The 16698-nt window shown below is 51.2% G+C and overlaps 1 protein-coding gene across 1 annotated transcript; it reads right to left on the bottom strand.

Moving 5' to 3' along the window:
* Positions 1-7202: 7202 nt before the first annotated feature.
* Positions 7203-8255, bottom strand: LOC116781553 (olfactory receptor 14A16-like). The gene has a single exon (XM_032677213.1). It carries the CDS (start codon positions 8238-8240, stop codon positions 7269-7271), a length of 972 nt encoding a protein of 323 aa, XP_032533104.1. The 5' UTR covers positions 8241-8255; the 3' UTR covers positions 7203-7268.
* Between the last annotated feature and the right edge of the window lie 8443 nt (positions 8256-16698).

Raw genomic sequence — 16698 nt, 5'->3', positions numbered from 1 at the left:
CTTGAACACTACTGTAGAACATCTTTATTATCTCTCTGTACATTGGGACAAAATGTGTTTTCAAGTCCTTTGTGGATGATGCCAAATTTCAGGGAGCCCTTGAGCTATCTGTCCTGGTTTAAAGACATATATTGAGGTAGGAACTCCAATAAAATGAATTCACTCCTCTTTTATTCCCCACCAGTACAAGGAGACAAAATACAAGGAGGTATAAGTGAAAACAATAAGAGTTTACTGACAAGAAATACAGCAGCCAAAACAGCAATAACAATAGAACAGTTCAAAGCATCAGCAGAGAGAGAAATTGCCTCCTCTCCTCCCTTTCCCCAACTCCCTTTTGTAAACAGATAAAAACAGGGATCAACATGTGCCTCTCTTCTCCCTTGTCCCCCGAATGGACAAAGAACAAAAAAGAAAACAAGGGGAAAGAGGGGGTAAAGAAAAATCTGGGAAACTCTCTGGTCTGAGATCAGTTGTGCTGCCCAAGAACACGCTGACTCCAGAGGTGTCCAAGCGGGGCAGAGCCGGCGACTCCGGTCCGTGTGGCGGCGGGGAGGAGGCAGCGGCTCTACTTGATTCCATGGAGTTCTGGGCAGGCACAGTGGCCCCTTGGTTCCAGGAGGTTCTGAGATATCTTCCTTTTGTTCCAAAGAGACCCCACATGTCACAATGGTCCCTTGGTTCCATGAGATTCCACAGTGTCCCTGCATTCCTTTGGTTCCATGAGGCCCTGCAGTGTCACGGTGCCACTTGATTCCGTGACCTTACAAAGAATCAGAATGGCCCCTTGATTTAAGGCCAACTGCACATGGGGCTGCCTTAGGGGGAGTGTGGGCACCCAGACAAGGGAGTTGTCACCCCCTGGACTCAGCCCTGGGGTCACCACATCTGGACTGGTCTGTCTGGGTATGGGGCTCCCCATTCTGGAAGAATGAGGAAGAACTGGAGAGGGTCTAGAGGAGATCTGACAGGATGGAGCTTTTCTCCATACTGGAAATACAATGAAATCTCCACAAAGAGTAGCGTGGAAGATTCAGACTGAAGATGAAGAAGAAGAAATGTCACTCAACGAGGATCCTTCTGATGCAAGAGGTCCCCCCAGAGGGAGTCAGGATCAGCCCATGGCTTTGTGTTCCAGGGAACAGCCAGAGCTGGTGCAGAGACATCAGGGAGGGTCGAGAAATGCTGCTGGGAGGGGGGTGGGAAAGCAGGAGGGGTGTGTGCAGCCTGCAAGGCCAGAGCAGCAGCAGGGCCAGGGCAGGACAGCCTGCAGGAGAGATGGCCAAGGGCTCTGGCAGGGCTGCAAGGCCCAAAGGCACCCAGGCCTTTGTCCCCTTGCCTCTGGCAGCTGCCTCTGCCACTCAGGCCACCACAACCAACTTGCCTGGCAGGTTCTGCACTTGGGTTCTGCCTCACCCCTCCCTCAGCAGCCTGGCAGGGGTTGCCCAGTTTTGGGCCTTTGTTGTTCCTCCCCCTCCCATCCCAGTGCCCCCCAAAGAGCCCTGAGCCAGCCGGGAGGGACAGGATCTGCTGGGCCAGGGCCTGGGGCTCAGGCCTTGGCCTTTGTGCTCCACGAAACCAAGGCAGGCTTTGCTCAGCAGTGCAGGGGCCTGCCCAGAGCCTTTGTCTGCCTGCACTCCTGGCCTCCAAGGAGCTGCTCCAAGGAGTCCCTGGGGAGGCTTTGGCAGTGCCCGCCCTCAGTGGGGCCCAGCAATGCTTCAAGGCACTTGCAGTTTGGCTTCTGACTTCTTCAGCAGCTGCTTCAATCTTCTCTCAGTACCTCAGGGTCATGGGCTGGGCTGCAAACACACCGTGGGGCTCATTAAAATGCAGAAATCCCTCAGGATGTCTTTGTCTTCCTTTAATTGTCTTCAAGACAATTTCAAAACAAGTCTTCAAAGTTTGTACTTTTTTTATTTTAATTCAATTATGGATATTTTTTAGTTCAGAGAAGAGGTGATAGAGATGTTCTCCATGTGATCTTGATGCTGAGTGTCTCCTCAGGAGATCCACACTGACCCTGGATGATCAACTTTGCTCCTCACCCCGCAACCTCACCAGTTCTGACATGGCCCATCTTGGACTGACAGCTGATGCAACTCCAAACACACTGTGGGACTCATTAAAACACAGAAAAACAAATTATTTCCCTTTCTTTTAATTGTCTTCAAGTCTTCAAGATTTCTACAGCTAATCAGAGTTGTTTTGTAGTTTAGCTAAGGAGGAAGATCTTAAAGTGGACGTCATGAAAAATATATATTTTTTGATGAAAGAGAATGATTTACACAGACCCTTGGGATGCAAGAGGGTCAGGACACAAAGGATTTTGATCCAAAGACAAGGGGGCAAAAGACATTAGTAGCACTTAATCATTGACCAATTGAACAATTATCAAGTGGTTCAACAGCATTTGCTAATATTTTAACAGTGACTGAATTCAAGATTCACAACAACAACATTCCCACCACAGTCAATTCACACCCACACCCAGGCAGAGATGTGTGGACACATCAAGAGCTGGCTGTGGAAAGGTCCCTCTCCCAAATTCTCCTCCTTGTCAGGGAAACACTCCCCCAAATCCCTTTGTGTTTGCCACCAGACAAGGGTCACAGCTGGAGGAGTGTTTGTGGAGGGGATCAGAATTGTCCTGGGCATCAGGGACGGTCTTTGGAGTGTTGCAAACTGGAGGGTTCCCGAGCTGGGAGAGGCTGCCAGAGGTGTCCCACTGAGAGGGAGGTGCTGGGGAGCTGCCAGGGCCTCCCTCAGCCCCGCTGGTTGTGGGCTCCCAAGGGGACTGGCTTTAGTTATCTGCTGAATTTCTATCCTGGTGTCAGGAATGACTGGAGTTTCCAAAATATTTGGGAATTGGATCCAAACTGTTCAATTTGGGCTGTGATTCAGGCAGGGAATATTCCAAGGCTTTCATGGGATGACCGATTATCCTGTGTTCCCCAACTTTTCCACTCTGGATTGTTCTCACCTGTATCATCCAGGAGCACCTGGTCCATTCCAGGGACACTTCACCACACCCTTGGTCCAGTCCAGGGACACTTTCCCACACCCCTGGTACAGTCCAGGGGCTCTTCATTGCTCAACTGGTTTGGTCAAGGCTTGTCAGGAGCTCCTGAGATCATCAACCAGGCCTGAGGAGAACAGGAAGAGGATGCACCAACACAGAGGCTTCTAAGAGAGATGGGGACAAACTTTTTGTAGGGCCTAGATATGGTGTGATCGGAAAAATGGTTTTAAACTAAAAAAAGCCAGGTTTGAAGTAGATATAACCAAGAGGTTTTTAAACTGAGGGTGGTGAAATACTGGCACAGGTTTCCCAAAGAGGTGATGCCTCATCCCTGGAAACATTCAAGATCAGGTTGGATGGGGCTCTGAACAACCTAATGTAAATGAACATGTCCTTGCTCATTTCAAGGGAGCTGGAATAGATGAACTCTGAAGTCCCCTTCTTACCAATACTCTTCCATCATTCTACTGGAGCCAAGGCTGACACAGGTTTCAGACTCAGCTGAGCGTCACCTTTGATGCCCCATCTGGCAGCTCTGCTAAAAAGCTGCTGCAAAGAACCTCCAGACCTAAAAGAGCTTTTGTGCTGGGCTTAGCTGTGGCTCTCAGGGCTGGGGGTTGGCTTTTGGCTGCCAGGTGCCCACCAAGGCTCTCTCTCCCTTCTCCTTCTCCACTCCCCTTGGTGCCTGCAGGGTTGTTTCTCCCCCATTTCTCTCACTCCTCTCTGGATTACAGCACCCTGGATTTTATCCTCTCTCCAAAAGGCTATCACAGAGGTGCCTCTGGAACTGCTTTTTGGCTCAGCTTTGGGCACTGGCTGGTCCATTTTGGAGCCACCTGAAACTGGTTCTCTCTGACACAGAGTCAACTCTTGATCTCCTCTTCCCTAAGGGAAACCTGCAGCCCCCTCCCTGCTACCAAACCTGATCCACAGGGTCATTCAAGTGCCCAGGAATAGAGGAGGTCATTGATCCCATTATTCCTCAGGCTGGTTAAACAAGACTTTGTCCTCTTCCTGTCCCTGACTGCAGGTTCTTTGTGTCAGAGCAGAGCTGGGCTGGACCTCAGCCGTGCTTTGCTCCAGAGCCTGCTGGGGTGGGGGCAGATGGCAATGGCAGAGGGACTGAGGTGGCCCAAGGAGAGCAAACTCTGCTGTCCCCAGGGCCAGAGAGACACAGGGCTGGGATGGGCAGCCTGGCAGGACAGAGCTTTGCTGCCTGGGGGGCTCTCTGTCACCGTGGAGGGCCCAGAGGCTTCAGGTGACTCTGATGTGCAGGAAGGACAAGGTGCTGATGGAAATGTCCTTGGCTTTGGACATCCTGTAATCCAGGAACACTGTGAAAATCACTGGTCTGTTCCTTGGCTGCAGCATCAAAGGGATGGATAAGGGTTATCAAGCATTGGAACAGAATGTCCAGGGAAGTGGTTGAGTCACCTCAGAATCATAGAATTGTTAAGGTTGGAAAAGACCTCTGAGATCATGGAGTGCAACCATTCACCCAACAGTGGCATCTTCACCACTGGACCGTGTCCTGAAGTGCCACAGTTCCATGTTTTTTGAACACTTCCAGGGATGGTGACTGTAAGACCCAAGGTTTGAGCTGTGAGCTCAGCAGAGGGATTTTATTTTGAAAAATATAAAAATCTTTGAAAAGAGTCTTCAGTTCTTTTAATAACTTGCGAGAGACCACAAGGGAGAAGACACTGCACATGTTTTCTCAAGTGGTCAAAAACCACACTTTTACTGGCAAACTTCAGGAACTAAGGGAGCTTGGCAAAAGGTTATAGGGCAACATTCAACCAGAATAGAGCATTCCCCAAAGCAGTGACTGATCACAGGCCAACCCATCCCAGTCAGCTGGATGGTTTATTGACAATGTGTCCCGAGGGGCGGCCCCTCCGATGCCATAGAAACCCCTCCCCTGGATTAGGAAACCTTTGGAATTCAGGAGCTGTTCCAGTGGAGCATGAAAATGAACAGCAATTTCCCTAAAGCCCAGAGCCAAGCAGAACAAAGGCAGGCCCCATCAGTGGCAGAGCAAAGGTCCCCCCATGGCTCTGTGCCTGTGGCCGCTGAGGCGGCAGCGCAGGCCCGAGGCGGTGCCGGGTCCCGGTGCAGCCGGGGCAGAGCGGCGGCTGCGCGAGCGGCAACCCCGGCGGTGAGTGCGGCAGCCCCGTGGCAGCGGCGGCTCCGGGCACAGAGGCCGGCGGCAGCCGCTGTGGCTCATGGAACCGAGTGGCCATTGGGACACTGCAGGGCCTCCTGGAATCCAGGGGCCGGTGAGACCCTGGGAAGCCTCTTGGAGCCAAGGGAACCCTGGGATGTTTTGGAACATCCTGGAATCAAAGACCCATTGTGACACTGCAGGGCCTCATGGAACCAATGGAATCTTGGGACATAGTGGAAACTCAAATCATCAGGGCCATTGTGACACTCCAGAACCTCATGGAACCAAGGATCTGTTGTGACACTGAGAGGTCTCATGGAACCAAAGGAACCCTGACAGTTTTTGCAACCTCATGGAATCAAGGGGCCGTTTCTGGCAGGATGCTCTGCTCTGATAATACCTAAACAATGGTCAGAGAATGCAAACAATGCAAACTCTCTGTAGTGAGTTACTGCTGGTGTCATAATGTTGGTTTTAATGTTGAATTATGCTAAACCCAAAATGCTTCATGAAACTTCAAACTTCAATCCTGCTTTTCGAAGCAGGATTTGACAGATAACCTCCTCCCTGGCCTGCAAATATGTCTGGCAGTCAAACTCTTTATAACTGTAAAAGCCCAGTCCAACTTTCCTGTGTCAGATTCTTCCCCAGACTTCCTTGAAGTGTGTGGAGCTTCTACCATGAAGCAGGGACAGCTCTTCATGGTCACTGCCCAGGGGTTAATTGAAAGAGAGAGAACTACCCCCTGTGGTTGTGGGGTGAGTTCCCTCAATCTCTGCTTCAGGATTGTTTCTTTTTGCTGGCTTTGATCCAATTGCTTTAATAGAATGACTTTGATAGACTGCACTGTCCTATCTTACACTATACTGCTAGGAGGTTTTGGCTTTTGTACTGTGCAGTAAATAATTCTATTTAAGGTCTTTCTTCTGTTCCTTGTCTGATCAATTGTCTAGTCATTTGTCATAATAAATAATTCATTTTATAGAAATATTTCTCATTTACCATCATTAAAACCTGCAGGACAGAGTGATTAAATTACACCTCTAGAATTCCTTCAATCGAAACCAAACTCTGAGCCTGAGATTGGATCCAGCCACCCCCAGGCTCCTCTCTGAAAAAGACTTTAGAAAGCAAGGGGGTCCTTTGTGCCCCTCGTAGCTCAACAAGGCGGCTTCTACCATCAACTTTGTCTGAGCCTTCCACCCCCCAGCCCCAAGCCGTGACACATGGGCATGTCTTGTGCATGCAGTGCAAACATGGACTCCTGAGCTGGTCATTTGCTGTCCCTCCTTGGAGGGAAGAACAAACCCAATGGCCTGGGGTGAGAGGCCAGTGCTGGCAGCGGCGTTGGCTGTGCCAGGGCACTGCTGGGTGCCCCCACCCTGAGCACTGCCCCCCTTGTGCTGGTCACTGCTGTTTTCCTCTGCAGGGCCTTGTGTTGGGCACATCTTGGAGAGCCAAGTGGAAAGCAGATGGAAGCTTTGAGGCCCTGGCCTGAGGAGATGCCCCTGCAGGATGGCAGTGCTGCTGCAGAGGTCAGCTCTGGGCCAGCAGTGCCCGTGGCTGTCCCTGCCTGCAGTCCCTGGACAGTCCTGCAGCAGGACTGGCACCGACTGCCAGAGCACTGAGGCCTCCAACAACACAGGGCTCTGCAGGACAGTGTGGAAGGGAAGGGAGAGGAGGCCATGCAGGAGAAGGGCTGCTGCTCCCTGGCAGTGCTGCTCTGCTGGGACTCTTTGGCCCAGCTCTGCACAGAGGTACCAACCCTGCAGCTGCAGAGAAGTCAGAGAGGAAAGATGTGAGGCAAACAAGCCAATGCAGAGTTCTTTATTTGGTTGAAGCACACAGTGAGTACAATTCCAAATTTGTACAGCCTGTGGGCCAGGCTAGAAAGGTAAACACTGAATTGAAAATGATGTTTATATATAAAAAGATATTTTTCTATATATCCTTACAGATATATTTGTATATATAAAGATTTTTTTATGTGAACAAATTCTCACAAAAATAACACTCTTATCAGAAGCAAAAAATAGAGAAGGTATGGTGGGCCTTAAATGAAGTCCATAACAGGATTGGTCTTTAATGAGGTACATAACATGTAGAAGAAGGAGAGTTTATTGCTTCTGAAAAACACCCAGTTATCAGTTTCCTCAGGGCATCCTTGAGCTCCTGGTTCCTCAGGCTGTAGATGAAGGGGTTCAATGCTGGAGGAACCACTGAGTACAGAACTGACAGGGTAAGATCCAGGGATGGTGAGGAGATGGAGGGGGGCTTCAGGTAGGCAAGGAATAACGTGCTGACAAACAGGGAGACCACGACCAGGTGAGGGAGGCACGTGGAAAAGGTTTTGTGCCGTCCCTGCTGAGAGGGGATCCTCAGCACAGCCCTGAAGATCTGCACATAGGAGAAAACAATGAAAATAAAACAACCAAACATTAAACAGGCAATAAGCACAGTGAGTCCAAGTTCCCTGAGGTAGCCTGAGTGTGAGCAGGAGAGCTTGAGGATGTGTGGGATTTCACAGAAGAACTGGCCCAGGGCATTGCCCTGGCACAGGGGCAGGGAAAATGTATTGGCTGTGTGCAGCAGAGCAATGAGAAAGCCAGTGGCCCAGGCAGCTGCTGCCATGTGGGCACAAGCTCTGCTGCCCAGGAGGGTCCCGTAGTGCAGGGGTTTGCAGATGGCAACGTAGCGGTCGTAGCACATGATGGTGAGGAGGAAAAACTCTGCTCCAAGAAAGAAGACAAGCAGAAAGGCCTGTGCAGCACATCCCATGTAGGAGATGGTTGTGGTGCCCCAGAGGGAATTGTGCATGGCTTTGGGGACAGTGGTGCAGATGCAGCCCAGGTCTGTGAGGGAGAGGTTGAGCAGGAAGAAGCCCATGGGGGTGTGCAGGTGGTGGTCACAGGCTACGGCGCTGAGGATGAGGCCGTTGGCCAGGAGGGCAGCCAGGGAGATGGCCAGGAAGAGCCAGAAGTGCAGGAGCTGCAGCTCCCGCCTGTCTGCCAATGCCAGGAGGAGGAACTGGGTGAGGGAGCTGCTGTTGGACATTTGTTGTTTCTTAGCATAGGGCCTGTTCAGAAAAGGAAAAGACAGGGAACAGTTAAGACAGACCTCTGTGAAAAAAACACTCCATTTCTAAAAGAAATCGATGTGTCAAATGTCACCAAATTCACTGCCAAAGAATCAGTTTTCCTCTGCTGCAGTGGGACATGAAACTTTTTTGGTAGAGATCCCACACACACAAGGAATGCCAGATGTAACAGACCTTGAATACAAAAGTTCCATCTCTACACTAATGACTCAGAAGAGCTGGGGCTGCAGAAAAGAAGCTTAGTCTGAAGTTAGAATAATTGTACCTGTGTTTTCTATTTTTACCATCACAACTGGGAAAGTTCCACTGCAGAAATTCTCATTTCTATGACCCAGCACACAGTGCCCAGCAGAGTTGCAGGGAAGGGCCCTGAGAGCTGCTTGAATGACCCTCCCCCAGGCCTTGGGGTCACTTGCCCCCCACTCCCTGCCCAGGGCTCTGCTGCCTGGAGCTGTCCCTGCCAGCAGCTGCTTCCCTGGGCCCAGGGCTGAAAAAGTGACACTGATGCTGCCTGTAAGACAATTTTAATGTCTGACACTCTCAGGTTCAATCTCCACAAATCTAACAGAGTTCATGTTTCAGTGTCTTCTCTTGTGCTCAGAGATTGATTTCTCTGTAACACACAGCACCCAGACAACCCAGAGTATAACACTGAAAGAACTGGTTCATTCTCTTGAAGGTAACCCCTGTCTGTCTGTGCCTCTTGCAAATACCTTCTGGGAAATTTCCTGCTTTGATCTGGAGCTGTGACCAGCCCTCATCCCTGCAGCCCACTTTGGAGATCAGAAGGACTCTGCCCTGCTCTGCCCTCCCAGGAGTTGTTCCTTCCCCACAGCCCTTCTCCCCCAGCCCCGTGGCAGCTCCTTGGCCGGGCTGAGAGCTGAGCCTGGCAGGCAGCAGAGTCCCTGCCCCAGCACACAGAGCCCTGGGGGCAGGACCCTGCTCTGCACCACAGCCCTGGGCACCCCTGGCTGCACCCCCACCTTCCCACCCCACAGCCAGCCCTGCCACAGGGAACCTTCTGGCCCTGGGCCTCTGAGGGGGCAGCAGCAAGTCCTGCTCTGCACCAGCTTCTCCTGCTGCACCCCAGCAAATCCAGCAGAGCCATCCTGACAGCTCCTGCCACTGCTGCCATTTGGCAGCTGGCAGAGGCACTTGCAGCAACTCCCCTGCACTGCTCTGCAGCCACAGCCTGACCCTGGCAAAGGGCTGGCAAGGTTCCTGCCCTGAGCAGCTCTGCCCTGTCCTCCCAGCCCAGGATCCCTTCAACCTCCTGCTCCCTTCTCCTCTCTGCCCTTGCTGCCTGCAGCTCCTGCCCTGCTCTGCCATATGGCCACTTCCCCTGCACTGCAGCAACTGGCAGGGTCCTGCTGAAAGATCCTAGAAGCTGTGGGATGTGGCAGCTTTAGGAGATGCCTCCAGGAAGGCAAGTTTAATATTTCTATAGCCAGAGAATTCTTCCTTCAAATCCTGGGAAGGTTTCTTGTGTGGTGAGAGCTCAGTCACCTCCCAGCCCAGGCTGCCTCTCATCTCTCTGCCTTCTCTCCTGTGCCCTGGGTGCTGCAGGCAGTGCCCTCAGCCCTGCTGGGCTGTGCAGAGGAGCTGCTCACCAGCAGAGCTGTCTCTTTGAAGCTCTTCTTGCTTGCCAGGAGCTCCCTGTGTGCCAGGAGCCTGGCCCAGCTGAGCAGCACAGCAACAGCCCCAGGCATTTAGTGACCCTCAGGGGGTTTGTCGTTGTTTACATGAGACTCAGTCCCTGAGAGGAAGTTCAAACAACTTTTCAAGAAGTCAAAGTGAGATGGAAACACTAAAGTTTCTCATAGTGCTAATAAGTCTCACTGAGGGACACAACTGAGAACGTGTCCCTGGGTTCCAGATAGAGCAGAAAACTGCAGACAGTGATGCCAAGGATGGACAAGCAAAGGAAAGGTGGCTCTGATGCTGAACAAACCTTGACTTGTTTTTGTTAATCCAAAGGACCAAGACCTGACCCTCAGCCCCTGGGAAGGCAGATCCTGTCCCTGCCTCATTCCTCAGGGCTCTTCCTGGGGCACTGGGATGTGGGATGTGCAATGCCAAGGGCAGGACCATGGGGTGGCACCTGCCAGGCTGCTGAGCAGGGACAAGGAGGCCACGAGGCCCCAGGGCTGCAAGGGCCACTCCCCTCCTCCTGGCCTCAGGGGCACAGACAGCAGCCATGGCCAAAGGCCTGCAGAAGGTGGCTGTGTCAGGGCCTTTCAGCTTCTCCCCATCCCTGTCTCCTCTCCAGCCCAAGCTGTCCTACAGTGTCCATGCCCTGCCCCTTTCCCTGCAGGCTGTCGTCATCCCCCTGGCTGCCCCACCTGGCTGGCACCTTCCTGCACTGACATCTCTGCGTCCTCCCTGGCTCTTCCTGCACACACAAAGCCTTGGGCTCATCCAGACTCCTTCTTTGTGACATATTGCACCACAACTCTGACCTCAGAGGGAAATTTCTGACTTCTTGTCACCAGTCTAGGCCACCCCAGCTGCCCTTGGTGGCACTAGTTCTTTCTTAGGCTGTTTTCTGACAGGAAGAAAAGCTCCACCAGCTCTGACACCCCCCTTCCAGACCTCTCAGGCTACTCCTCTACTGTCCTCAATCTTTACACCACTGACCCCTGAGTCCTCAGCCTCTATATACGGGTCCTGTGCTTGAGGCCCCAAATTCCTTCCTGGGAGATCTCTGGGACCTCTCCAAGGTTTTGGAAGATGACAATAGAGTGTTCTTATCCCAGGAAACACAGAGGGACACTTTTTTCCAAGGGTTATCTTGGCAGAATGAGGCACAATCTCTTTAAACTTTCTGGCACAAGGGAGCTCTGAGCTCTGGGTACAGAGGGAGCTCCAAGTGCCAACCACTGGAGTGGGAGCTACAAATCCTCAGGGCTTGTGTTCTTTGGAGGGCCAGACACTGGTGAGAGTGGTGTGTGTGTGTGCACATGGAAGGACTTGAAGGGCACAATGAACTGTCTCAAAACACTGTCAAAGCAGGAAAATCCCGCAAGGTGCCACAACACATAAGCACTGGTGGCAAACAGGAAGGCCTTTAATTCCAAGGCCTAAAGGGAGGTGAAGCTTTGCAAGTAGCCCCCAGGACAGAATTGCACTGTGCAGAGTGTGGGAAAGAGTAGACAGCCCCAAGAGGAAGGCAGGGCTGGTAAGGCAGGTCTGGGGAACCCATCTGGACAAAGATTCCCACCTGCAGACTGGAAGCACAGCGGGCAAAACTCCCACCTTGGCAAACTGTGGGAAAGGAAGCAAGTCCTTGTAGACGTGCCAGCCCAAGCTGTGGGAACAGCATCTACCCCCCTGAATACCCAGGGCTTGGGCTGTATAAAAGTGATAGTCCAGAAGCACAACTTGGGGACCCTCCACCGAGCAGAGCAGGGGGAAGAAGGACCGGTGGGAGCCTCAGGGATCTACATGGTGTGATACATTTACTTCATCTCTGTCTCTCTCTCACTGGCTTCCCACCACCTCCTTCTTCTCTCTCTTTCTATTTCTTTCTCTCCCTCCTATTTACTGTTAAACCAAAGCTGGACTGCTGACTTTGGCACATGGTCTCCTTTGCAGCTGAATTTGGGCAGAGGCGTCTTTTAATAATGGGAACCTGAGAGTATCCATGAGGTTTTACAGTGTGGGAATGGCCACCAGATTCCATGAGGTTCCACAGAGTGTCAGGGTCCATTTGACTTCGTAAGGCTCTGTGGTGTGATAATGGACCCTTGATTCCATGGTTTTGCAAAATGGACTCCTTTGGTTCTAGGAGGCCCCACATATCACAGTGCCCCTTGGTTCCATGAGATTTCACAGTGTCCCAGGAATCCTTTGGTTCCATGAACCCTGCAGTGTCACAATGGCCCGTTGGTTCCATGAGGTTCCACAGTGTCCCAATGGCCCCTTGATTCCATGAGGTTCCACAGTGCCAATGTGGGCCCTTGATTTCTTGAGGTCCACAGTGTCCCTGGGTCCCTTTGTCTCCCTCATGCTCTGCAGTGTCACAGTGGCCCCTTGATTCCATGAGGTTCTGAAAAGTCTCAGGGTTCCTTTGGTTCCATGAGGCCCTGCAGTGTCACAGTGGCCTCTGAGTCCCCGAGGTTCCTCAGTGTCACAATGGACCCTTGATTCTATGAGGGCCCAAAATGTCTCAGGGCTCCCTTGGTTCCATGAGGTCCTTCATGGCACAATGAATCCTTGGTTCCATGAGATTCCACAGTGTCCCAGGATTCCTTTGATTTCATGAGGCCTTGGAATGTCACAATGGCCCCTCGATTCCATGAGATTCCACAGTCTCCCAGGGTTACTTTGGTTCCATGAGGCCTTGCAGTATCACAATGGCCTCTTAATTCCTTAATTTCTCACATTGTCACAATGCTCCCTTGATTCCATGAGATTCCACAGTGTCCCAGGGTTCCTTTGGCTCCAGAAGGCCCTACAGTATCGCAATGGCCCCTTTACTCCAGGAGGTTCCACAGCGTCCTTGCTGGAACATGCGTGGCTGTAATGTTGTCACCCCTGCAGAGCTGCCTCCAGCTCTGGGCTCCAGCACAGGAAGGACATGGACCTGCTGGAGTGAGTGCAGAGGGGAGCAGCAAGAGGATCAGAGGGATGGAGCAGCTCTACTGTGAGGAAAGGCTGAGAGAATTGGGATTGTTGAGGCTGGAGAAAAGAAGGTTTTGGGGTGACCTAATAGTGGCCTTCCAGTGCCTGAAGGGAGTCAAAAAGAAAGATGGAGAGAGACTATTTACAAGGTCCTGGAGTGACAGGACAAGGGGAATGGCTTCAAACTGACAGAGGGCAGGGTTAGATGGGATATTAGGAAGAATTTCTGGACTGTGATGGTAGTGAGATCCTGGCACAGGTTGCTCAGAGAAGTCCTGTCTGCCCCATCCCTGGAAGTGTTCACGACCAGGTTGGATGGGGCTCTGAGCTCTGAGTCTAGTGGAAGGTGTCCCTGCCCATGGCAGGAGGTTGGACTGAGATGCTCTTTAAGGTCCCTTCCCACCCAAACCATTCCATGATTCTGTGACTGGTGGGGGATGTGGTGGTCGGAGTCGATGGGCACAGAGACCCCAAAATGATGGAGTTTTCCATTCTGGGTGGAGGAAGGAGGGGGCAGCAGAACTCGCACCTTGGACTGCTGGTGGTCAGACTTTGTCCTGTTTGGGAGACTGACTGAGTTGGGTGTGAGTGTGGATGTGCTGGAGGGCAGGAAGGCTCTGCAGAGGGATCTGGACAGGCTGGATCAATAAGGCCAAGTGTCAGGACCTGCCCTTGGGTCCCAACAACCCCCTGGAACGCTCCAGGCTGGGGGCAGAGGGGCTGGAGAGCTGCTCATCAGGAAGGGACTTGGGGGTGCTGCTTGACAGCAGCTGGATATGAGGCAGAGTGTGCCCAGGGGGGCAAGAAGGCCAAGGGCATCGTGGCCTTTGTGGAGAAGAGTGTGGCCAGCAGGAGCAGAGAACTGATTGCCCCTCTGTGCTGGGCACTGCTGAGGCCCCACCTGGAGTACTGTGTCCAGTTCTGGCCCCTCAGTGCCAAAAGGCCCTTGAGGGGCTGCAGCATGTCCAGAGAAGGGAACGGAGCTGGGGAAGGCTCTGGAAAACATGTCTGCTGAGGGACGGCTGAGGGAACTGGGCTGGTTGAGTCTGGAGAAGGGGAGGCTCAGGGGGGACCTCATTGCTCTCTGCAATGACCTGAAAGGAGGTTTTAGTGGGTGTGGGAGTTGGTCTCTTCTTTAAAGCCTTTAGTGAGAGGAAGAGAGGAAACGGCCTTAAATTGCATCAGGCAAGGTTCATATTAGATATTCCAAAACCCTTTTTCCACTGAGAGAGTGCTCAGGCATTGGAACAAGTAGCCCAGGGAGGTGGTGGAGTCTCTGGAAGCATTCAGGTGGCATCTGGATGTAGCACTTTGGGATGGGGTTTAGAGGTGATTCTGGTGGTGCTGGGTTGACAGTTGGACTAGAAGATCTGGAAGGTCTCTTCCAACCTTGATGACTCTGTGATTCTCTGACCTGTCATCCCTGTTTACAGGTTTGTGCTCTAACAAGACCCTGGGGATGTTTTCTCTGTTGGGTCCACAGAGATTGTGTTGTGTCAGCTTTTTTCCTCCACGATCAAAACAAGGAGTAATTAATGCTAAATCCAGCAGATGACTTTCAAGTAATAACTTGGTCCAGTTTTTCCAGCTGTGTACAAACAGGTGAGGAAAATCTGGAACTTTAGAAGGGTTAGTTTTTTCACTCATTAGCAGGATATCCAGGGGTGCACCAAGTACCTTCCAGTGAGGAGCACAAGAGATGAGCAGACAGTGACAATATTGTTCTAATGTTAATCTCACTGGAGCACAGAGTGAGATCACTTCTGAGTTATGTTTCTTTAATTAGTGATTGGGAATAAAGAGAAAATCACATAGTTGATGACACTTTGGGATTTATTTCACACTCTTAACAAGAAGGTATTTTCCAGCTGGACTTGGAATAAGGTTCCATGGTATATTGCAAATTTCTATCTCAAGTGAACAGTCTACTTCTTCCCAAAGAAATTCTCAGCAGCTAACACCCTTTCATCATCTGGCTCTTTCCCTGATGCCTTGAGCTTGTTGCTCCTTTGGGTAAATACCCATTTGACACAATGCCCTGGGCAGCTTCTGCCAAGTGCCACTGAATCTCACTTCTTCCCTTGCCTTGAGGTCGTTGTGCTTTGAGAATCTGGCTGTTCAGATGCCCTGAAATGTCTATAGTATTTCAGTGTGAAGAAGCTTCAAGATGTGCTGTTTGGCACACAGGAAAAATTCCCTGCCCAGAGAGCCATGGAAATGTAGGTGCTGCTCAGTAATGCCCCTGGATTGGGACAGGCCCTGCTGAGGATTTTTTCCTTCCCCTCTCTGATTCCATTCCCACTGTTTTGTACAGACTCCTTGTGGACAGATTTTACACTGTACAGTTTGATAAGTTAGTGCAGATGTGTGTTTGCAGGCATGTTCTTCTTCTGTATTCCTGGATAACATTCAGTAAACTGATACCTGGCTTCAGCTTGTTTTTCCCCCCATAGTACTATTTTTATTTATTTCTCCAGAACAACTTGAGAAAATGAAGGTACACTTAACCCCAGTTTACTTGCTGCTGTAATCTCTTGACTTTTTTTTCTTTTCCCCTCCCCCAAACTGATGGGTAACTGTGAAAGCCAAGGCCAGGAATGTGGTTGGAATTCCAGGCCCCAGTCTGGGGGATGTGACACTTTCAGTCCCCGGGGGAAGAAGCCACTGCTTTGTTTATCAACATGCAAAGGACAGCCCAGGATTTCTGGTTCTCCAAGCAGCAGCACTGGCATGGAAGAGAACTGCTGGCTTGGATGGAAGATGGTTGAGAGAAAAGTAGTGATGGTTCACAGGGGGAGAGGAAAAACGTGTTATTTGGGGGTGTAAAGGGGGGGGGGATGACAAGCTAACAAGGCAGTGGAAGCCATATGAATAGGAAAAAGAAGGTTACATTGGTCTACATGTCAGAGAGGAGGGTGAGATGTCACAGGGGAGCTGTGATGTCACAGAAGAGGATGTGATTTCACAGAAGAGGATGTGATTTCACAGGGGAACTGTGATGTCACATAGGAGGATGTGATGTCACAGGGAGCTGTGATGTCAAAGAGGAGGATGTGATGTTACAGGAAGGATGTGATGTCACAGGAGACATGTGATGTCACAGAGGAGAATGAGATGTCACAGGAGGTATGATTTCACAGGGAGCTGTGATGTCATAGGAGACATGCGATGTCACAGAGGAGGATGTGATGTCACAGAGGAGGATGTGACGTCACAGGGAGCTGTGAAGTCTCAGAGGAGGATGTGATGTCACCAAGGAGGATGTGATGTCATAGGAGACATGCGATGTCACAGAGGAGGATGCGATGTCACAGAGGAGGATGTGATGTCAAACGTAGTTGTGATGTCACAGAGGAAGATGTGATGTCACAGAGGAGGATGTGGTCTCACAGAGGAGGATGTGATGTCACAGGATGCTGTGATGTCACAGAGGAGGATGCGATGTCACAGGAGACATGTGATGTCACAAAGGAGGATGTGATGTCACAGGGGAGGATGTGATGTCATAGGAGACATGCAATGTCACAGAGGAGGATGTGATTTTACAGTGGAGGATGTGATGTCACAGATGAGGATGTGATGTCATAGGACACATGCGATGTCACAGGGCAGCTGTGATGTCAGAGAGGAGGGTGAAATGTCACAGGGGAGCTGTGATGTCAAAGAAGAGGATGTGAATTCACAGAGGAGGATGTGATTTCACAGGGGAACTGTGATGTCACATAGGAGGATGTGATGTCACAGGGAACTGTGATGTCTCAGAGGAGGATGTGATATTACAGGAAGGATGTG

Source organism: Chiroxiphia lanceolata (genome assembly GCF_009829145.1).
Source record: "Chiroxiphia lanceolata isolate bChiLan1 chromosome W unlocalized genomic scaffold, bChiLan1.pri scaffold_57_arrow_ctg1, whole genome shotgun sequence".
Classification (NCBI taxonomy): Eukaryota; Metazoa; Chordata; class Aves; order Passeriformes; family Pipridae; genus Chiroxiphia; species Chiroxiphia lanceolata.
Note: the sequence above shows the minus strand (reverse complement) of the source record. Positions and strands in the feature narration are given on the sequence as shown.